Raw genomic sequence first — 22,411 nt, 5'->3', positions numbered from 1 at the left:
ATGGGTATTCGTTACATTACGTTATACATCAAAATCGTCCAACTACTTGTTTTTTTTTTATTTATTTATTTTACATTGTTAAAATAAAATTGCTTAACAATACAGCTGAAAAACGAAACTAAAAAGCGGAAGATCGTCGTAAGAAACATTCAAATGTCAGAAGTACATGAAAACCATTCCAAGCGATTAAATTATAAATGCATCTAGTGGCTACATCTGCGGGCTATTACTTTGACTGCTTTTGAATTTGTCCATTTACAGCCAAACATCCTCGCGATATTTGCCCTGCGTTTTCAGTTCCTTCAGCTGCCGTGAGGCCTCCTCCTCAGTAAGATGCAATGCTTTTTGAAGGCACAGACTTAAACCGTTGGCAATGGACTTGGATATCTTGGCGCCATCGGCACAGAGGTATAGCACAGTCTCTGGCTTTAGTAGGAACTTGACCAGATCCTCGGCCTCCTCCGCCAGCATTTGTTGCACATAGCTGGGGGATTCGCCTCGCGAGTGACACATGCGAAGACGCTCCAGCACTGAGGATTCCTGCCAGGCCATCAACTGTTCCCGCTTGAGAATGGCTTCCGGTGTCTTGGCACCAATGTAAAGCCAGGAATGTCCGGTTTTTTGCTGCGGCTGCTGTTTCTTGAGCTTCTCCTTGTGGGCTAGAAATCCAAGAAAGGGCGCCAGTCCCGTGCCCACTGCAATGAGTATTTGGTTACTGCCCAGATCCTGTTCTGTGTAGCGGAACGCGTTGCTTACTCGTGGATAGATGACCACTTCAGTAGGCTTCTGCGGAGTGGATCGCTCTGCTTTGGCCTCCAACATGTTTGTTGTGACTCCAGGCTTGCGTCTGAGTACGGAGTAAATAACGCGGAGTTCCTGGTTACCAGCTTCCAAAGGACTATTTGCTATGGAGTACGGCCTGGGAAGTAGTCGAGGCAAGTGCTCTACCAGGAAGGCGAGTGGTGGCCTGCAGTTTTCGCAAAGATCAAGAATATCCATGAAGAGCAGTCCCTGCTCCAGGATGAGATTTTGGTAGTGCTCGGCGGCTTGTTTAGACGACAGGCAGGCCAAGAAGCTTCGCTCTTTGTCGTTGATCGTAAATCCCGCCAGTGCACTAAGGAGCTGCTTCTGAGGAACGAAGTTTAGAGACAGGCAATGGGTGAGAATCTCCCTGGGACTCGTTGTTGCCGGAATGTGGGCAGGTAGCTTTGCATTTTTCTTGGCGCAATTAAGCGCCAACTTTAAGTGAAACGTGGTGTCTGCCTGGTCGGTAAGTTCCAGCCGATGGAGCAGGTGGTCTACTACTCCTGTCTTATTGCTGGGCAAAACTCCTATGGTGTCCCCAGGCTCGTAGTCGAAGAGAGATTCCAGGGTCAGCTCAACCACGCGTTTTGTTTCCGTTGCCTTATCTGCAGCCACAAGCACCTTGCTCCCCCTTATCGCTACTGCCCTCGGCTGGGAATCCGGACGGGCGAATGGGAAGTTTAAAGCCTCGCCACATCTTAGTTGGACACATGCTTCACTGGTTGCCTATAAAAATACGATATTAGAGGCGTTTCCAACGGACGCGACGTACTCACCTGCTGTTCACCCGTAAAGCACAACTCCAGATTACCGACCAGCGGCTTGGCGGGTATATATTCACTCAGAATATACGCTCCTACGTCCATTTCATCTGGATTAAGTGATCCACCGTCAGACCGCCAAAACATCAGTGCTGGTGTGTCATCGATAGGCTCCAGGAGCTTATCTATCGATAGGCACTGTTATCGTCAGCATGAGGAGCAATATTTGTTGCTGTTTTTTGTTAACAAGCCGAAATCTCTAGTAAACCCAGTAGGATTAAATTACAAACAGAATGGCAGGCAACGCCAATAGTGACGACGAGTTCCAGGACGCGATTGGCGAGATCACGGAGAAGGAGGCCACCAACACGCAGCTGAGCGAAAAAGATGTGGACGAACTCGTGGAGAAGCAGAGCCAACTGGCATTGGATGACGAAGCGGAGGAGGGTGCGGCTGGCGGAGATTCCATAGCGAAACCACCGGCCGTGGACTCCGAGCTGACCATCGAGGAGCTGCGCGAACGGGAGAAGGATCTCAGTCCCGAGCAGCTGGCGGCGAATAAGGAGAAGGCAGACAAACTGAAGCTGGAAGGCAACGAGTTGTTCAAGAACGAAGATGCCGTAGGCGCCGCCAAGGTCTACACAGAAGCCCTAGACATCTGTCCCTCGGAGAGCACCAAGGAACGGGCAGTGCTTTACGGGAACAGGGCTGCAGCCAAGATTAAGCTGGAGGCCAACAAAGCGGCCATCGACGACTGCACAAAGGCCATCGAACTGTGGCCGGAATATGTGAGAGTACTCCTAAGGTGGGTCTAATCCCGTAACCTAATATCTAATCTAACTTACAACCTATATGTCATACTCCTGCAGGCGCGCCAAGCTCTACGAGCAGGACGACAAACTGGACGAGGCCCTGGAGGACTACAAGAAGGTGATCGAGATAGATCCCGGACAGCAAGAGGCTCGTGAGGCTCAGATCCGCCTGCCACCCCTTATCGCCGAGCGCAACGAGAAGCTCAAGAACGAGATGATGTCCAGCCTGAAGGATCTGGGCAACATGATACTTAAACCCTTCGGCCTGTCCACACAGAATTTCCAAATGCAACAGGATCCCAACACGGGCTCGTATTCCATAAATTTTAACCAAAAACCAAGCTAGTTGAAAGATTGGCAGAAGAAGAAATAAAGCTGTTTTCGAAGATAATGTGAAAATTAACAGTTTGGAACTAGCAAGTCGTGACCAAGTCACCGTTTTCGTACACCATACAACTCTACCACTAGAAAACACGCATTTTAATCACAATCAGGATACCAAAATGTTAAAGGTCTACCTGATATGAAATTACTCAAATTTTATTATAATATGCATGATGTGATATGCAAGTAATCTATTAGGTTCCTTCCGCATTTGACTGTATTGTTAATTAAATATGTTCTCGATAAGAAATATTGGTTTCTAAGTTGATTTTTAAAGGATTTTTATGTGTTGTGACCCAGTCGCAGTTCCCATGCTGTCACAACAATAACAAGACTACGCATCTCTGTTATTCCGATAACGATAGCCATTAACTTGGGCAGAAGCAACAGCTGACTGTGACACTTGTGTTCCCCGTGAAGAAGAAGAGCAATTTGTTGGAAAAATCGCAATTCGCAAATTACAAAATTAGATTCGTGCATCGCAGACATTCTGGTTTCCCCATTTTGTGGGCCAACCCCGTGGCGTGACCGTGAGCAGTGGTGCATGCGAAGATCTACGAGAGTGGCGCCCCCACAGTCCTCTGCAGCTTGATATGAGAGCAGCCAGGCGAATCGTGCCCAGTTGATTCCAACCCAGAAGCCAGCATGTTCCGGAGTCGAAGCTGGTTTGGCGGACCCTGGGGCGGACGGCCCAAGAACCGCCTATCGCTGGAACACCTCAAGTACCTGTACAGCATCCTGGAGAAGAACACCACCGTATCAGAGAGCAATCGTGGCCTTCTCGTGGAGTCGTTGCGTTGCATCGCTGAGATCCTGATTTGGGGCGACCAGCATGACTCCCTGGTGTTTGAGTGGGTTTCGGGATTACAAAATTACACAACCGAAGCTAAATCCTTTTCTCTTCCAGCTTCTTTCTGGAGAAGAACATGCTTTCCTACTTCCTGCACATAATGCGTCAAAAGAGCGGAGGTTCCAGCTTCGTTTGCGTCCAGCTGCTTCAGACACTCAACATCCTCTTCGAGAACATACGCAACGAGACATCTTTGTGTTAGTCCCCTATCCATCATTAAATAATAATGTATTATATTCAACCTATAATTCCTTTTGCAGATTATCTTCTTAGCAATAACCATGTCAATTCCATCATGGTGCACAAGTTCGACTTCTCCGACGAGGATGTAATGGGCTATTACATCCTTTTCCTGAAGACGCTCAGTCTGAAGCTGAACACCCACACGATACATTTCTTTTACAATGAGGTCAGCATTATCTCAAGTATCCCTTCTTATCAAGTTAACTTAAGCTTTCCCTTACAGCACACAAATGATTTCCCCTTGTACACGGAGGCCATCAAGTTCTTCAATCACCCCGAGTCCATGGTAAGGATTGCTGTGCGCACCATTTCCCTAAATGTCTACAAGGTTCAGAACTCCAGCATGCTGCGTTTTATCCGAGACAAGTAAGGGGTATCTCTAATCGATTGTGACCGGCTTAAAACCACTATTTCTACCCCTAGAACGGCTGCCCCGTACTTCAGTAACCTGGTTTGGTTCATCGGCAAGCATATTCTGGAACTCGATACATGTGTGCGCACAGATATAGAGTAAGAGTTTACATGACATCATCTCTCCGTTTTGGTTACCTAATCCCTTCTCCACCCGCAGCCATCAGTCAAATCAGAAACTTTCCAACCTGGTGGCTGAGCACCTGGACCACTTACACTATTTGAGCGACATCCTTCTGCTGGACATAAAGGATCTGAATGCGGTCCTTACCGAACATTTGCTGCATAAGCTTTTTGTGCCCCTGTACATATTCTCACTGACTCCAGCCCCACCACCGCCATCTCTAGCTGTGGTTACCCAGAATCTAGCTGCAGTGCTTAATCGCAACGTGGACATCGACATCCAGGAGATACACAATCCGCGAGTGAGCTCTATCGTGGCCCTTTTCCTGCTCTCATTGGTCTTCCTGGTGGTTTCTCATGCCCCGCTAGTTCACGCCCTGGCATGGGTAGTCCTTAATGGAGACCACAGCGTCTTTAAGGAGGGCGCGGCTGAGATTCTCAATTCATACGTCGAGCACCGCGAAGTGGTGGTTCCTGGCTTCGGGGAGCCCAACGAGAGCCTCGAACAGGCCCTGGATACCGTCACAGGCCAGTCCAGCGCATCCAGCTATGCCCTCAGCGAGGACAGCGGCGTGGAGTCTTCTTCTCCAGCAGCCACGGAACTGGACTCACAAGCAGAGGCGGTGGAAGCGGAGCAGACAAAGCTGCGTAACATAACCGACGAGGAAAAGCAGTTGCTGCAAAAGTCGTCCTCAGCGAAGTCCGACTTTACGGAGATGGCCAAGCCGTTTTTGGACACTGTCCTGCATGCTTTGGACTGTACCGAGAACGATTACCTGGCCCTGCTATCGCTGTGCCTCATTTATGCCATGTCGCACAATCGTGGTAAGTTATATTACTATCTCTTTGTTCTTTCCCTGCCGCTCTGTTTTTGGGCTAATGCTGTGAAACTTTCCATTGCTCTGATCACCCCATTTGTGCTTCATTCTAATTGCTTTCTATGTGTAATGACCATGTCACATTCTGGTACCTGTCCCACTTCGTCCAGATGGTACGTAACTCGTCCACTTCCCGTACTAATCAATCATCGGCTAGTAGTTCCATCCAGTAACTCAATATCTTCTTTAATCTTTCTATACAGGCATCAAGAATGAGTGGTTCGATCAGGTTCTGGCCAAGTCAACGCGTGGCGCCTTTAGCTATAAGACAGCCTTGATTGAGCATCTGCTAAGCATCATCACACAGTCCAGTCAGCCATGTATGTATTACAAGAATGTACTCATTAAGAAACCAATATTTTCTAATTTTGTATTAACCTTCAATGTTTTTTAGCTTCCCGGATTCGCTTAATTACTGTTGAGATTGCTTTAGAGTTACTGGTTACTTTTACCCGTCCCAGCTCGGATGAGACACGCTGCATCACCGCCGCCCAGCAGGATCTGCTCTTCAGTGCCCGCAATCAGTCGATGGCGGTTCTCCGGAACTTCTACAAGTCGGAGGATATCTTTCTTGACCTGTTCGAAGATGAATATAATGAGATGCGAAAGGCACAACTGAACGTGGAGTTTCTGTGCATGGACTCCACCATTCTACTGCCTCCCACGGGAACGCCCCTCACGGGAATTAACTTTACGCGACGCCTTCCATGCGGGGAGGTGGAAAAGGCCCGCCGAGCCATACGTGTGTACTTCCTGCTGCGTCGCACGTGCCAAAAGTTTCTGAATGAGAAGGAGTCCCTGCTGCCGCTGACAAATGTCGTCAATCTAGTGCAGGTGGAGAACGTACTTGACCTGAGTAAGTTTTAGAATTAAAGAAACTACGGCGGATTGACTAACCATTCTGTGTTCCCGCAGACAACAGTGACCTGATTGCCTGCACCGTGGTGGCCAAGGACAGCAGCAAGCAAAGACGCTTCCTGGTTATTGACGCCCTACAGTTGATCCTTGTCGAGCCGGATGCCAAACTGCTAGGCTGGGGAGTGGCCAAGTTTGTGGGCTTTCTGCAAGACGTGGAGGTGCAGGGTGATAAGGATGACTCGCGTTGTCTTCACATTACCGTGCACCGCGGTGGGGTTACGCACAACCGCACACCGCTGCTCTCAGCCAAGTTCCTGTTCGACGACCATATTCGCTGCATGGCGGCCAAACAGCGCCTGACTAAAGGACGAAGCAAGGCGAGACAGAAGAAGATGTACCAGATCGCCCAGCTCATCGAGATCCCTGGGCAGATGGACTCTCCCGTGTTCGCAGTGGGCGGCACCATGGCGACGTCCAGTGGCGGAGGCAGTGGAAACAGTAGTGGTAGCAGTTCGCGCAGTGGTCACCATCGTCCCATGTTCTCAACATCTAATCGCGTCCCTGGATTTGCGGCCGTGCTTAGGGGAAACAATAGCGCCGGCGTCAGTCGTACACAGATGGCCCAAAATCGCTCCGTCGAGGGGTAAGTTCGAGTAGATCCGCTTCATGCTCCCCATTTCCATCCTCATTTGTGCGTCTTCCTGCAGAATTAGGAATGAAAGCGCTGGCCGCTCCCGACGCCGCAGTCCTAGCTCAACTTCGGGCTCGAATCTGAGGGCAGATCACTCGGATCGGGAGCGATCGCCCAGTATTAGCATGGGCAGCCACAGCTCTTCGCAGTCGAGGGAGAACTCCCAGCCCAGAAGTACCGGCAACCGTTCGCGGGAGAGCAGTCCTAGGATGCCTAGGCCGCGGTAACCATACATGTTTTTAGCCAGGTTTACTTTCTTGGAATGGTTGTTATAATTGAGATTTGGGAAGGACTTAAACCGGGGTTGTAGTTGTTCTAATTCAAACAATTTTCATTTATTTTGCTAAATTCGATTATTTACATTAGAAATCCAAAAGTTTCATTTTTTTTTCTGTTTATGTACCTGATTATCAAAATTTTCAATATTCGGAGCTTTCTATTAACTCAATTTCAATAATATATGTATATTTAACATGTATTGTAAGATTGACTAAGTATAATTGTAGTGTAAATTGATATAACTATGTATGGAATATCCTTAAACTGATATATTTTCATTATAACTTTCGTATTATTTTGATAAAATAAATACCGAATGGCATGCAATTATTCTCTGGGTACTATTTGATGTTTCCACGTTTTTTAAATACATTTATTGTTTGGATTATTATTGGAATAATTTCTTATTCAAGAGTTTAACATGTACCGGCACGTGTTAGTTTTTTCTGGTTCTGATTTGTTATAAAAATACTTCATATTCGACAGCATGCAATGTTCAGCATTAAAAGCTCTTTATTTGTGCTAAAAATAAGTCCGAAATGTTTTTTTTGTTTTATTCCAGTTCGGAGGAGATTCCCCTTGAGGATTTCCAGCACTCGCGCACCAACAGCCCTCACTCGCGGGGCAACCCCTCGCCCGCCTCCCGTTCGCATACGCCCATTCGGGTGCTCCATTACGATCAGTTATCCGGGCACAACGGATCGCCGCGTGAAGCGTCCCTTGGGGGCACTAATGCCCTTCTAAGCCAGCTGAATGGCCTGCCCCGCGAAGTGCTCCCTGTGCAGAGCTCCGAGGAGACATCTTTTATCGGGAGCGACGGAAACGAAGCCACTGGAGGTTCGGAGGGCAGGCGACGGGGAGCCATCGAGACGGTTTAAATTAGATTAGGAATTCTAGTATTACACTGGGGAGGAGGAGCCTTATGCTTGGATTGTTGCTAAAATTTTGTTATTCCAATTGACTAATATGGTGGCACATAATCTATTTGCTTTTCATTTTAAATAAAAGTTAATTTGACGAATTTGAAGTTAACTAATGCATATTTGTTGTTTATTTATGACCATGTTTGAATTTTTCAACTATGATGGGTTTTTCTAAAATCTCCGGGTACTTGATTATCCGCTGTTGTATTTTTATATAATTGCTGGTCTGCTTTCAGATTGCATATAAGAAGTGTAAACTAGTAAGCTAATTAGAATAAAAGTATGTTTCGCATTCAATAACAAATTATTTATAAGCTCATGGCGGTTAAATAACGGTCATAACATAAATTCATAATCTCAGGAATGTCCCAAATGCTAGCGTTTTGTGTGAATAGCAAACGAACCTCGCAATCAGCTGTTGCTTGTTTTTGTTTCGTGACATAACCGCAAATAACTTGAAGTTCCATTTCTTAAAATATTTTATGAAATCAAACGTTAAATAATAGTAATAATTAAGCAGACATGTCACACAAGTATACGGAACTTATTAAACTCGGCACGCAGTATGCCCGCCGGATGAACTACCTCTCAAATCGCATTTTCGGCGAAGTGGCGCGTACCACCAACGAGAAGTCCATGAAGGTCTGTAATTGAATTAATTTATCAACTAAAATTTAAACTAATGTACCTCTTAATCCAACAGGTGGTTCGCATGTTCTCGGAGGAGCCCATTCACAAGCGGGACTACGTGGTCAACTGGTATCCGCGCCACGTGGAGACGCATCTGCTGATGAAGAACCTGCGAGACTACGGATTGTTCCGTGATGAGCACCAGGACTTCAAGGAGGAGATGAAGCGTTTGCGCAAGCTGCGCGGCAAGGCGCCACCCAAGAAGGGCGAGGGCAAGCGGGCCTCCAAGAAGTAGTACCATAAATACACATACAAATCCAACTTTATTGAACGAAGTCTAGTCTGTTTGGCTGCGGGTCAGCAACTTTGCACTGCCGGCAAAGACCACATCGTCGTTTTGCCGAATGTCGTACTCCACGGTGGAGATTTTGCGCGACTGCAGCAGGCGCACGGTCACCAGGGTGTCCGTCTCAAGGCGACAGGGCTTGAGGAACTTGAAACTCTGCTCTAGAACAACAGTGCCGGGTCCCGGCAACTGGGTTCCCATAATGCCCGCCACAACAGCGTTGAGCAGTGCTCCGTGCACCCGTCGCTCCTTCATAGGTGTTTCTAGGCTGTGGATGTAGTTGTGGTCGCCAGTGAACTGTGCGAACTGCTCCAAATCGCTCTGTGTGAAGCGCTTAACCACTTGCACCTGCTGAAGTGCTCGGCTGCTCAGCTGTCGGAAGAATTGGAGCATTGTGCAGCTGGGTAACCTCGATGCGGGTGGCAAAGTCTTGCAGCAACAACTGGCAGAGTTTAACGATACGTTGATCGTGAGCCTTCACCCTCCACTCCTGCACCGCCCTAAGCACCAAAGGATTCAGTAGTAAATCCTTGTCAACCGCACCGGATTCCAGAAGTTGATAGAAAAGCGCTAGGCTGTGGAGCACTATTTCCGGGTGATCTGTGCGCCCAAAGAGGCCGGTGATGAGCTGCAGTTGCTCCCTAATGAATTTGACACCTGTTTTGTCTGAAAAAATTAATTTCTTAAAGTAATAATCTACAATTCTTACGATTTCTATACCCAAACAAATGTTACACAGTGCCGCAATTCCATGGAGTTTCAGTGTCTGATCCTGGGATTCCAGCGATGCCAGAAACACATCCAGGGCCTCCGCCTCTAGTAGATGTGGCCAGTTGATCGGATCGTAGGCAAAGTTGGCTAAATTAGCAGTCACCTGCTGCTGGGCCTCTAAAAATGCAAATCGAAACTGAGTTCAGGGTGCAACTTACAATAAATGAAAGCCTCACCGATGTTGGTAGTTGTGTAATACTCATCGACCAGGTGACCAATGTACTCCCGGCGATCTATGCCCTGAGCAGGAGTCCTCCGCTTCAAAGTCCTGTGGCTGGAGAACATACAAGTATCTCCGACGATCCCGCGGTTTAAAATGGGTTACAAAATGACATTCACATTGGGATAACCTTCAATTTAAACATTCGCATGTAGACGTTAACAGTGGCGGTCATAATAATAGAATCGTTTTCAATGTGGGGAATATGTAAAAACAGCCTAACTTTACAATATCATAGAATTTCACACATATTTTAGTTTGATAGACATATTTTAATCAATTCCTTTTTCATATACATACATAGATATTAAGAAGCAAAAAATTACAATATTTCAAAGATAATTTTATTAAAGCAAATTTAGTTCTTTAATGGTAAACCACCATCCATCCAGTAAAAGCTCTCCGTAGCGCATCGTCCTTCTATCCCGAAGCTTTAGCTATTCTCCTTTGTGGGACTGTCGCCTCCCGAGAACTCAGTATCATTGGAATTGCTAAAGTGGCTCCTGGCAGCTGCAACAGACTTCGGTGGGACGTTGAACAGTGGGTGGGTGGGCAGTAACTCGTTTATGGTGTCGCCCAGGACCTGTGGGCTATTGGCGCACTCCGAGTGCTGGGCAATGGAAACGCCACTGAGGGTATAGCACGTGTGGTAGAGATCTTGGGGCCTGAAAATACAGTGTTACTTTACTAGTCATATTCCTTTACTATTCGGAAATCCCTTACTTTCCGGGCTTGTCGATAAGCCCGCCGTTCTGCTTCTGGCAGCAGAGCAGGATGTACTCCTGCAGGGCCTCCACATCGAATAGGGTGTGCTCCATCTGCTTGTCGACCCCCGATAGCGTGGCCTGTGTGATGGGAATGGTGGCGCCCACCCAGAAGGAGTAGCAGCCATCGACCAGCTTGTTGGTTCTCCCCTGGAAGCCTCCTTCGTAGGTCATCTGACGGCGCAACGTCCATTTTAGCAGGGCTTGCCTGTTGCACTTTGCCGCCTCGTTGAGCAGTGCCAATCCAGCGATTCCGCAGAAGGTATATCCACCATGGGCCTCCAGATCAGGCGCTCCCCCAAATCCACCCTCATATGTCTGACACTGGGCTATCCAATCGCCAGTGCCGGCAAACAGCTCCTTTATCACTGGCTCGGGGAGATTTAGCAGCTTGGCGCAGGAGATGGCACAGTAGGCACCACGAACATCTGTCTCACCGTCCACATGGAGCCGAAAAGAGCCGTCTGATTCGCGCACGCTGAACAGAAACTGGACTAAAGTCGGGCGGTCAATGGCGCGATAGGCCTGCTCTGTTCCAATGATGCACAGGCTGTTAACAGCCGCATAAGTGGGGGCCAGGTGGGCATACTGTCCAGGTCCTCCTCCAAAGCCTCCGGTTGGCGCGCGGCAGCTATAGGACAGAGTGAAAAACATTATGTTACACGATCCCCTTTAGAAATATCATTCAAGAACCCACTTGCCAAGGAACTGCACCACATGGTCCAATGTCTGGTCGTCGAAGTTGAAGCTGAGCAGCTGCGCCGCCTGCAGGATCCAGTAGACGCACCATGGACGACTGCTGTCCAGGCACTCGTAGTTGGAGGGCAGTCGACGGAGCATCGCGTCCAGGTAGTACTGGTGCTCCAGTCGGAAGATCTGGGTGAGGCGCGGGTGGGAGAACATCAGCTGCTCGAAGCGGTCAAAGCACTTCTCCACCGAGCCCTCCGTTTTTTGCTGAAAGTATCCATAGGATCTTATCTTTCTTTGACCGACTTTTCGGCATTACTCACCTGCTCGCGGGACGTGGTCGTGGACTCCTTCTCGTCGTCGAACATGTAGCCCTTCAACCGCTGGAAGTTGCGGAACAGCAGCTCCTCCTCTGGTCCCATTTTGGCGCTCGGTTACTATTCGGTTAAATAAAACTAAATAAACAAAAAATGATTCGCCGAGTAGGAATTTCACGAGAGCTGTGCCTCAGCACTGAGAACGCGCGCTTTACAACACTGTACTTTGTTTAATTAGGGTATTCCTGTTACTATATGGAAATCCATTATTTCCTAAGCTTATGTATTCAGTTTTTAAAAAAAAGTATTTCTGATCAGAATAATAACACAAATACTTGTTATATTCAAACGTTCGGCGGTCAATCAAATTTCTTATATATTTTTCTAAACAAATAGTGCACTATTTCTTGCTAGAGCATATGTAAATAGTCTTCGTAACCTCTGATCATCTAATATTATCTTGGCAAAAGATCAAATAAAGTATGTTAAAGTAGCTTCATTTTATTATAAAATATTCATTGACATTTATTTAACGATGGGACATTAGACTTTCCGAGGTCACAAGGTTGTAGGCGCTGGTTTGAGAACTGGAATCCATAATCAAAGATTGGGCTGCCTCGTCAGATTTCCAAACGGTGTAAAGTTCCATGAAGCCATATACGGCAAGGCACACCAGAAAATAGGCCGTTAGAGTGGCAAAAATCTGAAACACAATTAGCAATAAGATCTGCAACAGTCGCCAACTATCAATTCACACTGTTCGGGCACCGACATCACAAACTCACAATAGTACTTCCCTTGAGGACCAGCTTCAGCCAACCTCTGAAATCGAGTCTGCTTATCCAGTTTAAGAGGGGTTCCGATCCGGATGGTACATTTTGAGGAATTGGTTCTCCTTCTACGGCACTGATTTCCCCTCCTTCGCCCCAGCTATCAGACCTCAAGGGCAGATACCAATCGTAATACAGCTGTGTCAGCATAGGCACTTCAAATGGTGACTTTTTCTCCACTTTCTTCTCATTTTCAGAGGCTTTAGGTGTCTGGGATTGGGCATCCTTCAAGTGCTGAAAGCAATCATTGAAATCAGCCAGGGTAAGTTTTCGCGACTTGTCGCAATCCTCTGGCGTCATGGGATTGGATAAATGGCGAATAGGGAAAGAAAGTTTTCTGCTTTTCTTCTTGACCTCATTTGCCCGATCGGCTTTTGGTTCTTCTTGGTGCTGCAAGAATTATATAAAATTGTCTTTAAGTTGTATTATTTGTATTTATTTTATTAAAATAATATAATAAATACAAAAAAGGTAATGGAACACTCAAATTGTGTTACCATAGGCCCCGGCGAGATTCGAACTCACGATCTCCTGTTTACTAGACAGGCGCTTTAACCAACTAAGCCACGGCGCCACATGGTCACGCACGTGACTAGAGTTCAGTCAAATGGGTTCTCTACAACCATATACACAGTGGAGTACACTGTTAGGTGAACTGCTTTATCGATATACTGTCAAGCAGTGAACATTTAGTTTCACAAAGAATAATATAGGTGGCGCTCTTTGAATTAAAAAACTCACCGGTAGACGGCGCTAACTAAATTGACAAAACTCACCGGTAGATGGCGCTAGTTAAATCGACAAAACTCGCCAGTAGAGGGCCTTGCAGACCCAAAAATGTGAGCTGCTTTATCGACATGCTGTCAAGCAGTCCACGTTTAGTTTCATAAAGAATACTATAGGTGGCGCTAGTTAAATTGACAAGACTCACTAGTAGAGGGCCTTGCAGATCCAAAAAATTTGAATCAAACTTCCCGTTTTTAACAAGTTCAAGCTCCTCCACGGAAACAAAATTGCCAGGATCGACGCCCTCGTTGCTGAAAACGTCATAGTATTCCCCAGGTCCCGAGCAGTCAGACACCTGTTCACACTTCTCCGTTTCCAGGTTGAAGAAGCTGCGCTGGCCAAAGTATCGCTCCTCGCAATTCAGCGGAGTGCAGTTCCGGAGGTAATCCTTGTCCCAGTTGCGACAGTCCGTGAAGTCCTTTCTTTTTCGCTGTTTGTTGCCATGTGGATCCAAGGTCTCGAAGCGGGTGTCAAAGTGCAGCACTTGCCTGGCCGTCGCCACCGCATCTTTGGCGTGGGCACTCGTGGCGGAGATTAAAATGGGGCAGCTGCCAACTCGGTTGTACAGGGACTGCGAAAATTCAGGAATAGTGAACTGATTTAATTTCTACACTCAAAAACACATTTACCCTTTTTCAATAATTTAGAAAACTTATCTACTCCTGAAGAATATTCTCTTTAAACACTGTAAATGTATTAAATAAACAAAATTGTTTCTAAAATTTAAAATAAATTTTGAAGTATGTGAGATTTTGTACAAATCAGTGATATTATTTTGGGGGTCAAAATATTAAATAGATTTTTCAAAAACTTATAATTGTGAACTTCTTAAAGTCAAGTTAGATTTTTGAAGATGTTAAAATACCTTTAAATTTATTTAAAAATTTAATAAGTACAAGTATAAGCAAGGCATGTTCGTGCCTTTGAGTGTTCTACTAAAACCTAATATAATTAATAATAATTAGACTAACCACAGTGGGCCACACCAGTGAGACAGTTTCACTCTTGCCTGGTTCGACAGCCCCGAAATCTCCTCCAAAGATGCGGCCCATCGAGTGCACCTGCTCTCCTTCGGTTGTGTTTACGGTGCATTCCCCGTTGGAGACGACTGTGAAGTCCAGCGTTTCACTTCGGTCACTTCTAATGCGGTTGGTGACGGTCAGATCTGTTGGGATTAGTCACAGAAATAAGGTCGTTTGGAACCGATAGTAAACCTCACCAAAGATCAAGCCAATGTCCTTGTCGCGGGGCACTCGCACTATGACCTTTGTGGCGCACAGACTTCCGTCGGCGCTACGTCTGTTGAGTAAAACGAAGCAAACCAACAGGTATTGTAACATTTTCTGACTGAATTTGCTTGGTTACTACAAGAGGCATAGTTGGGGATGTCTAAAAGATCACTTACTTTTGAACAGTATAAGTTGATTTAGGACTATCTCGTTGAGGTCCTCTTTTAAGCGATCTGGTAATCAACAAAATATTTTAAAATAATTATAGTGTTTGTCTGCATAAAGAAATAAGAATTTATATGGTACCCATGTATCACTCGTGGAATTAGTTTGCTTCATAAAAACGCACTTTCACAATTTGCTGGACAGTCCGATAAATTTCGTGGCCAGGCCCAGGATCGGTTGGTAATTCCCCATATAAAATTCCCCGAAGACTCAACCCCTTGAGTGCCCTTCTCCACTTACTTTTGCAAAGGGGCTCGTCATGATCGGGATCCCTAATGGGTTGTTGTTTAATTAAGTGTAATTTTAGTGCCTGGCAACCCCTAAGATATGGGTCCTGGCCATACATACTGGTCATATCCTCACCATATCCTGGCCATATCCTGGCTTATATCGTCCACGCAGTCGCTGTATCCATGGCCACGTTTATACTGCATCCATTGCAATTTATGTTTTAATCATCAAATGCGACCCAATTAATCAACGTGGCTGAAGCGATGGCCTTAATTTATGCGGCGGAACAGTGTTTTGAAGTAACCCGACGCGACATCGCACGACAGGTGACATTTTGCGATAGGGAGAGCTGGCTGTAATGCATATTCATAGCGGCCCAGTCGTAATTTATGCCGAAACTCAAAACTAATTTGACAGGAAATAATTAATTTGGCATCGAAAGAGTCCCAAATAAAAGTGCTGCCAGCCAGCCAGTGCCAATTAAAATTATTTCGCTTTCATTACCCAATGGAGAGCCCGTAATAAAAGTCTTACCCGAAACCAAAAAAAGGAGTGAAAAAACAACAAGCCCCAACCTCACAGCATCCAATCCCAGAGACAAAGACAGCGAAATAAAAGGCGAAAACTAAGCATACAGGAAAAAAAAGAAGTTTAAATAATGAAATCACTTCGCACCATCTCGAAATTGCTCATTAACATTTTGTGTTTGCGATATCAACTTGTGAAAATCACAGGGCTGCGACTGGAGACCCGGACTACAGGCCAAAACCAAGAGACCAGGCCCAAATGCAGACCCAGACTCCGAGGCAGCAGCAGCTACTTGGCTTTTATTTATTATGCCATGTTGTTGTTGTCGCCGCTGAGGTGTTGCAGTTGCTGTTTTCGCCAGGCTGACTCTTATTAGTTGGGTCAGTCCGTCTTACTCCTGTTTTTTTTTTAGCCTTTTTTTCGTGGAGGAGGTGTGAAATCTGTTGAAATCCCCGCTGGACTCCTCCACTCACCCTTTGGACATCCTCGCTGGTCGGCTGGTCTCGTCTGCGGGTCGTGATTTGTCTGCGAAAGACACAAACAACTCCTCGGACCTCAACAATTTTTCTAAAGGTCGTTTGCTTTACCTTTACATTTGCCTTTACTCAATGAAATTGGCTCAGCTTCCAGCAACACACGCGGAAAAAATTAAGAATTATATAGTAAGAAAAGCTAAGTAAGTCATTCAACAATTAATTTAATTTTATTTAATTAATTATTCTTAGTTAATTTAATTGACTTAAAATATTTACTTAAAATATTTTAATTCTTCTGAGTCTCATTATACCAATAAGATATAGTTTTCCTTTTTTAACTAATTACCCCATGTCGTATACTTGGTTTTTAGAAAATCAATTAAATCCCTACCCCTATTTTCTCCAGGTGCAGCACACATCCCAGCAGCCAGAACTACAGTCAAAAAACAGAGATAAGACGACTGGCTAACTGACTGGCTGACTGGGTGTATTTCAGTAGCCATTCGATTTATGTTAAATAAGCTGAACGCAAGCGCTGTTTGTTGTAAAATACCAATTGCCAGGCTCATCCCTGCGGAGGAACAGAGACGGATGGAGTTCAGGTGGGAGTGGGAGCCAGATTCCTCTGTGATTCACGTTTCTGCATCATTCCATTTTTCAGTCTTTTCTGTATTTTTTGTTTATTCCATGTGTCGTTGTCGCTTTTGCTGTGTTGTTGTCGTTGGACTGCATCAGATTTCTTAATTTAATTGGCTTTATGCAAGAGGTTCTCTTTTTTTCTGGTTGGGGAGAACTTTATAGACAAACTGTCTGCAGGTCCTGCTCCTCCTCATTCCTCCTTTGGGCCATCTGCCATCTGCAGGCCAGAGAAAATCGTGGGAATCGTCTATCTGGGCGCGTGTGGACTCGCTGCAAATGCAAAACAGCTTAACCCAATTTTTTGTTTCTTCGCCTTAACACAATAAAACACAAAAAAAAAATCAATAAGAAACAAAAGAAAATGCTGCACGTAATTGTAAGTTATGAGCAGCAGCCGCCGCAGTAACAAAAACAAAAAAAAAACAACGACTGGCCAGAATAAAATGAAAATCGTTGAGGTTTTCCATCATCGCGTGCAGGTTGGCAGCGTTTTAGGAACAATTGCAGCCCATTTAAGCATAAATGCAAGCAAAAAGTCCGCGTTCCCGCACTCAAAAAAATATCGCTTAAATGCAATGGCTCAGAAAATATAGTTTCTGTCCTAAACTTTTTATTATTACCAAACTGTTTTAGTTATTAAAAACAAATGTTAGCTCACAATTCAAGAAAAAATATGGGTTTAGTTTGAAAATACAGTTACCTTAAGGGTCCTTTTGGTTTTGTGTTTAATTAAATATTAACTAAAATGGTTTGAAAATTGAGTGCACACAAGAATTTATAATTATAATAATTTAATTAGAATTGTAGCTGAGTTTTTAATTCAAACTACGGCTATTAGAGAGTTCTTCAGTTTAAATTCTGATTTGATCTCTTCCCTGTATAATTTGGAAACGCCTCCAAAGATATGCATATAAATTGTTGTTAATTTTTTAAGCAGATTTTTTATTTCAAGTGCGGTTTGACTGTATTGGTGTACGTATCTGTGTAACCGGCTGTGAGAGTGTGTGCTATACTTAATCATCAGCGTGAAATGAAGAAAAAGAAATGCCCAAGTCGAGGCCAACTGTGCACTTGGCTCTTCTTTCCTCGCTCCCGAGAGTGTACATATATAATTAAGCCATAAATTCTGTTTTTATGATTTTCCACAAAGTTATGAATTTATGGCAGCCAACAAAGCACTCAAACTCAGACATACACATCCAACAATTTGCGGCAAAAACGGAAGTGAATTTAAATGCGCGCGCATGCGAAATGGAAGCAGTTCCCCGTCAACCATCCTACTAAAAAAAAATGTAGAAAAAAGTAAACCCACCAGAGTTCCCAAAGAGAAGACCAATCGTAGTTGGTCCGGCCATGTTTGGCCATAAATGTGTCGAGCACTTTGCCCAGACCTCGTAAATTTAACGCTTTTAAGTTTTATTTCTCTCGCTTTTTTTCTCTACGCCTCGCTCTCCATTTCGTTGATGGATGTTGAACAAGGGTTCGGGGTCCAATAAAATTTAAATATTTATTGTACTCTATATTTTGTTGCCATGCAAATTCGCCCAGGTCCTACAATTTATTTAGAGCAAGGAGCTTGCAGGGGCATTTCGGCTACAAAATGTAGGTACACCGAATTTGCGGCATTAATTGCATGAAATTGTGCCCTGTGTGGCTGGATAATATAATATCCCTCGGTACTACTCCTCACTGGGTCAATTAGCATAATCGCTTTTGAAATTGCAACCCGAACTTAACGTCCATCTCCTCGAGGCGCTGCAACTGACGCGTATCTTCAACTGGCTAATCGCCCTCGATGCCATCGATCGTCGGGGTTGTCAAGATCGCCAGTACTTGGGGTTGGGGGAGCCTCTGGAAACGTACAAAAAATTAATACAATAATTACGGTAATTACGCGAAATGCTCATAACTGCCTGTGTCATGGCTGCTTCCTAATGCGAAAATAACGTTATTAATTTCGAGGGCCCTTCGCTGTAAGGGCCACTTGATCTAGGCAGCGTTGCCAAGTCAAAAACCACCCCTCGCGGGCTATTAACTACATATTACATTGCGATTATTTATGCCAGAGAAATACCCTTTCTTGAATATGAGAACTGAAAAGATTAGACCCTGTAGGAACAGGTATAATGATTTTTTACTTACTGACTTGTATATATCACGCTCATTATGGTTTTAAAATATGGTACAACAATAAGCTTATAAGTCGATTATAAAGGATTTTTTTAGGTGAAGTTGGTATTATTCCTATCTACTATAAATTGTATTTTATATTTTATTTATATTTTTCCCTTATAATATTTATTTAGTCCACTTATAAATCGAATATTGCATTTTTGAATATCAATATAACATTATGAATATGAAGTTGTTCCTTGTACTTTTTATTGGGGCGCTCATAAACCGTAGAGTATAAAGAAGTCTTTCTCAGCCAATTGCTTTCTTGAAGTATCCTTTGCGAGTATCCTTTTCAAGTGGACCCTGGACCGGAGTATTCAAAATGACTTGTCACTAGCGCGGCGTGCGCTAAATGGGCAGGTGCAATTGGGAACGGCGACAGGGAGACGCGGCGATGTTCTTGTTTTCATAAAATTGCAATATTAATGCGGAAAATCTTTGGGAAAGGGGCAGTGGCAAGGGGCAGGGGGCAGGGACAAGGTGTGCAGCAGGCCATCAATTGGTGCACCTCGGCGTGTTTTTTGTGTTGCCTCAAAGGCCGCTCCACATGCTTGACATTGATGCAATTTCGTTTGCCGGCAGCTGACTGCAGGTAATCCCCCTCCTGGCCGTCATATCCGCACTTAGTCGCAGCAATTAAACGAGATTAAATCGCCGGTGCAAAGCTGCTCGATGTGGAAATACCAGAGCGCTACCTCCACTTCGATGTCCATGTGCCCATGTCCATGCTCAGGCCCAAGGCGCAATTATATTTGAAAATGCAATAAAATATGGCTAGAATATGGCAGCAACAAAGCGCAGCTTGATTTGCATAAATATTTTTTTGTTGCACAAAGAACCAGCGAACAATTTCATTGTTGCCACTCACTTGGGACGCGGCTGAAAACCTAAAAAAGATGGGGAATTGTGGGGCATAAATTATACTCATGGCGGGGCAAGGAGTTTAAGAGAAAAAGTGCTTATCTCGGAGGCGAAATTAGCTGATAATATGCAAAACACGCCGCCAAATTGCAGTCTAAGCCAAATTTCAAATTGTTACCCTGCGCAAATAAACACGAGCATGCCACAAGCAGTGGAACCCATTTAAAACCCATTTCGTACCTAAGATGAGGTTCCTGGCTTGCAATTAAATCATTCGTAAGTTCTCAACTTCTTTAGTGCAAAAATAACCCGTACTCATTGGCTTTCTTAGGCAGCCATAACTGTACTTGCCCCAAATATCCTTGAGTTGTTGAATAATTATACCACTCCGTATGAGCAAATGAATTTTTGATTTGGCCAGGTTTTATGACGTATATAATGTAATAGTAAAAAGGTCTCGAAAAAACATATGCATAGAGGTGTGCATAAATTCCGTTGACTTCATGTGAGATCTGCATTAGTAATTTTATTTCTCGCGGCTTGAGCGATGTTGTGAACTCACGTAAAGCCGCTCCACAACTTAATCCATCTAGCAGAAGAAATATCGAACGGATACAAGACCATTTGCATTAATTCTATGTTGGAAAATGGAAATATATTTCCTAACCTTACTTCTTTGCATTGACAATCTGGAAAAATGACAATCGGTTTCAAAAGCAAGTTTTTTCATATACAAATACATATGTATTCTTTTTATAAACATGGATATTTTTAGACTATCTTGGACCATATATAATACTTGACACAGTTTGGGGCTTTATCAACGTTTCCAGGTGGGTTTTTTTTTAATGTTTTCCATGGCAGGTTTTAGTTATCTACTTCCTCTGATTTCTCTGTTATCATTACCCACTTCATTTTCGCTTGAAAATATCTATTTGTAAAATTTAATTATTTTAAGTGAAAATCATTTGAAATGTTCTAGTTTCCAAAATATGAAAACTTATAAAGTTCCTTGAAAAACGAAAGATATATGGGCGCCGTGGCTTAGTTGGTTAAAGCGCCTGTCTAGTAAACAGGAGATCGTGAGTTCGAATCTCGCCGGGGCCTTCACAATTCGGTGATTATTTTTTTGATTACTAAATTTTATTATTTTTTTTTAATATTTACATTTTTAAATACATAATAACTTGTTGAACACATACCCCAGGCAATTTAGATCAAATAATTTTTTAAATACATTATATGTGGGATAAATATTGGGTTACAACATCCTCGTAGTTGGAGCACTAGAATATTATAATCATCAATGTTTTTGTACTATTTTCTATAGTCACCCATTGTGAGCATTTAAGCGGCTACAAATTGTCTCATTTAAACATTGAAACGCTTCTGATTTCACAATTGCAACGTCAATGGCAATTTGCTCTGATGTCAGTTTGTGGAATTGAGATTCTAATGAGTTGATTGAAGGCTGTAAGAGAGCAGATTGCAGTGGAGCGGAGGTCCAATAACCGGGATCTCCCAGGCTATTTGATTAGTAGACCCCAACCGACCAGAATCCACTCTGGCCAAAAGGAAAATGCAACTGAAAACAGCAAACAGAAAACGGCAGCGGCGGCAAATGTCCATCAAATGTCACGATCTGCTGCCTGTGCAGATCAATCGGCCGATCAATCGATCGATCGCTCTGGGTAGGATAATTACCCGGATCACGCAACTGGAATGGAGTGGTGCGATTTCAGTGGTCTAGCCTAGAAGCGCAGGGTGACCTTGCAGCCGCATTTCCCACCCCGCCCCTTGAGGTATTGGTATCGGAATTGAAATTGGAATTGGCCACTTGGCCAGCTGTTTGCAGATCCTGCCGTCTTTATCCCTGGTCCTCTTGTCAGTGTCAAAGGGCGTTGCTTATCCGGGATTAACTTTCCACTTTCCATGTTTCCAGCACATGGTCGAAAGGATCAGGTGCACTACAAAAACTTGAGAACCAAAAAAATTTTTTTTAATGTATCTTCAATTTGTTTTTGGGAATAAATGTTTTTAAAATTATTAAAAAACAGGTCATGTCTATAGACATATATATATATATATATATATAGACATATATATATATATATTTCTTATAGGACGAAAACAATTTTTAAAAGATATAAGAAGGGTAGGGTGCCCGAGTTCAAACCCAACAGCTAACTTAAGATCTTTGAAATTTCATATAGATTTAAGAGATTTTTTTATTTCTTTAATGTAATTCTCGATAATATGCTTAGTATAGTAGGTAAGTTGTACTTTTAGCCGTTGAATTTATTTATTCTATAATGTTAAAATCAAAAGAGGTCAGACTGAGAGCAATATTTTCTCTCAGTGTTTGGGGCGGAAGCACCTCGAGGGGCTTAACATGTGCATCTCTCGGATGCGAAGATACATTGACAGGTTTGGGCCGCAGAAATTATGTTGCCAGCGTTCTGAGCGAAGTCTCCTGCCGATGTCGGCAATTATTTATTATCCTGTATGTGCCCGCAGCCATTGCCACTCTTGTCCTTCCCCCAACCCCCCTTGCCCCCTAAAACCCTTACCCCCCTTTCGGTCGTTCAAAATCACTGCCGCCACTTCGTCGTCGTCGTCGCCATTTAAGTTTGCTCTTTGGTTTTTTTTTTCCTGATTTTTTCCTCCACTTTTGTGTTT

General features: G+C 44.2%; 7 protein-coding genes and 2 non-coding genes across 12 annotated transcripts; 4 read left to right on the top strand and 5 right to left on the bottom strand.

The window, feature by feature from the left end:
• Positions 1 to 43: 43 nt before the first annotated feature.
• LOC108004954 (methionine synthase reductase) lies at positions 44 to 1,739 on the bottom strand. Its single transcript, XM_036817838.3, has 2 exons — positions 1,581 to 1,739; positions 44 to 1,530 (listed from the first exon to the last, which is right to left on the bottom strand). The coding sequence occupies exons 1-2, from the start codon at positions 1,710 to 1,712 to the stop codon at positions 256 to 258; spliced, it is 1,407 nt and encodes a 468-aa protein (XP_036673733.3). The 5' UTR covers positions 1,713 to 1,739; the 3' UTR covers positions 44 to 255.
• Positions 1,740 to 1,766: 27 nt separating this feature from the next.
• On the top strand, positions 1,767 to 3,011 carry Ttc1 (Tetratricopeptide repeat domain 1). Its single transcript, XM_017068054.4, has 2 exons — positions 1,767 to 2,370; positions 2,435 to 3,011. The coding sequence occupies exons 1-2, from the start codon at positions 1,859 to 1,861 to the stop codon at positions 2,721 to 2,723; spliced, it is 801 nt and encodes a 266-aa protein (XP_016923543.4). The 5' UTR covers positions 1,767 to 1,858; the 3' UTR covers positions 2,724 to 3,011.
• Positions 3,012 to 3,154: 143 nt separating this feature from the next.
• ema (C-type lectin domain containing ema) lies at positions 3,155 to 8,130 on the top strand. 2 transcript variants are annotated; one of them, XM_065867062.2, is made up of 11 exons: positions 3,155 to 3,612; positions 3,669 to 3,808; positions 3,872 to 4,020; positions 4,078 to 4,220; positions 4,278 to 4,364; positions 4,426 to 5,213; positions 5,470 to 5,586; positions 5,661 to 6,122; positions 6,182 to 6,767; positions 6,832 to 7,038; positions 7,657 to 8,130. In XM_065867062.2, the coding sequence occupies exons 1-11, from the start codon at positions 3,407 to 3,409 to the stop codon at positions 7,970 to 7,972; spliced, it is 3,201 nt and encodes a 1,066-aa protein (XP_065723134.2). In that variant the 5' UTR covers positions 3,155 to 3,406; the 3' UTR covers positions 7,973 to 8,130. The 2 variants fall into 2 exon arrangements, with proteins under 2 accessions (XP_065723134.2, XP_065723135.2); XM_065867063.2 differs by lacking the exon at positions 6,832 to 7,038.
• A 293-nt stretch (positions 8,131 to 8,423) lies between these two features.
• mRpS33 (mitochondrial ribosomal protein S33) lies at positions 8,424 to 8,973 on the top strand. The gene is made up of 2 exons (XM_017068055.4): positions 8,424 to 8,659; positions 8,721 to 8,973. Exons 1-2 carry the CDS (start codon positions 8,540 to 8,542, stop codon positions 8,940 to 8,942), a joined length of 342 nt encoding a protein of 113 aa, XP_016923544.4. The 5' UTR covers positions 8,424 to 8,539; the 3' UTR covers positions 8,943 to 8,973.
• Positions 8,952 to 10,101, bottom strand: LOC108004955 (uncharacterized). The gene is made up of 4 exons (XM_065867088.2): positions 9,941 to 10,101; positions 9,714 to 9,881; positions 9,451 to 9,659; positions 8,952 to 9,365 (listed from the first exon to the last, which is right to left on the bottom strand). The coding sequence occupies exons 1-4, from the start codon at positions 10,047 to 10,049 to the stop codon at positions 8,985 to 8,987; spliced, it is 867 nt and encodes a 288-aa protein (XP_065723160.2). The 5' UTR covers positions 10,050 to 10,101; the 3' UTR covers positions 8,952 to 8,984.
• Positions 10,102 to 10,306: 205 nt separating this feature from the next.
• Positions 10,307 to 11,958, bottom strand: Fntb (Farnesyl transferase beta subunit). The gene is made up of 4 exons (XM_017068043.4): positions 11,759 to 11,958; positions 11,446 to 11,702; positions 10,708 to 11,379; positions 10,307 to 10,649 (listed from the first exon to the last, which is right to left on the bottom strand). Exons 1-4 carry the CDS (start codon positions 11,855 to 11,857, stop codon positions 10,418 to 10,420), a joined length of 1,260 nt encoding a protein of 419 aa, XP_016923532.3. The 5' UTR covers positions 11,858 to 11,958; the 3' UTR covers positions 10,307 to 10,417.
• Positions 11,959 to 12,233: 275 nt separating this feature from the next.
• On the bottom strand, positions 12,234 to 14,744 carry LOC108004947 (uncharacterized). 3 transcript variants are annotated; one of them, XM_065867085.2, is made up of 5 exons: positions 14,588 to 14,744; positions 14,340 to 14,533; positions 13,514 to 13,939; positions 12,538 to 12,972; positions 12,234 to 12,479 (listed from the first exon to the last, which is right to left on the bottom strand). In XM_065867085.2, the coding sequence occupies exons 1-5, from the start codon at positions 14,706 to 14,708 to the stop codon at positions 12,282 to 12,284; spliced, it is 1,374 nt and encodes a 457-aa protein (XP_065723157.2). In that variant the 5' UTR covers positions 14,709 to 14,744; the 3' UTR covers positions 12,234 to 12,281. The 3 variants fall into 3 exon arrangements, with proteins under 3 accessions (XP_065723157.2, XP_016923534.4, XP_065723158.2); XM_017068045.4 differs by having other exon boundaries at positions 12,234 to 12,455; XM_065867086.2 differs by having other exon boundaries at positions 14,340 to 14,508; positions 14,588 to 14,705.
• Positions 13,083 to 13,156, bottom strand: TRNAT-AGU (transfer RNA threonine (anticodon AGU)). The gene has a single exon. It is a non-coding gene; the product is annotated as a tRNA-Thr (tRNA).
• Positions 14,745 to 20,765: 6,021 nt separating the features above from the next.
• TRNAT-AGU (transfer RNA threonine (anticodon AGU)) lies at positions 20,766 to 20,839 on the top strand. Its single transcript has one exon. It is a non-coding gene; the product is annotated as a tRNA-Thr (tRNA).
• Positions 20,840 to 22,411: the final 1,572 nt, after the last annotated feature.

Source organism: Drosophila suzukii, chromosome 3, assembly GCF_043229965.1.
Source record: "Drosophila suzukii chromosome 3, CBGP_Dsuzu_IsoJpt1.0, whole genome shotgun sequence".
In the NCBI taxonomy this organism is placed as follows: Eukaryota; Metazoa; Arthropoda; class Insecta; order Diptera; family Drosophilidae; genus Drosophila; species Drosophila suzukii.
This window is presented reverse-complemented; position numbering and strand designations above follow the sequence as displayed.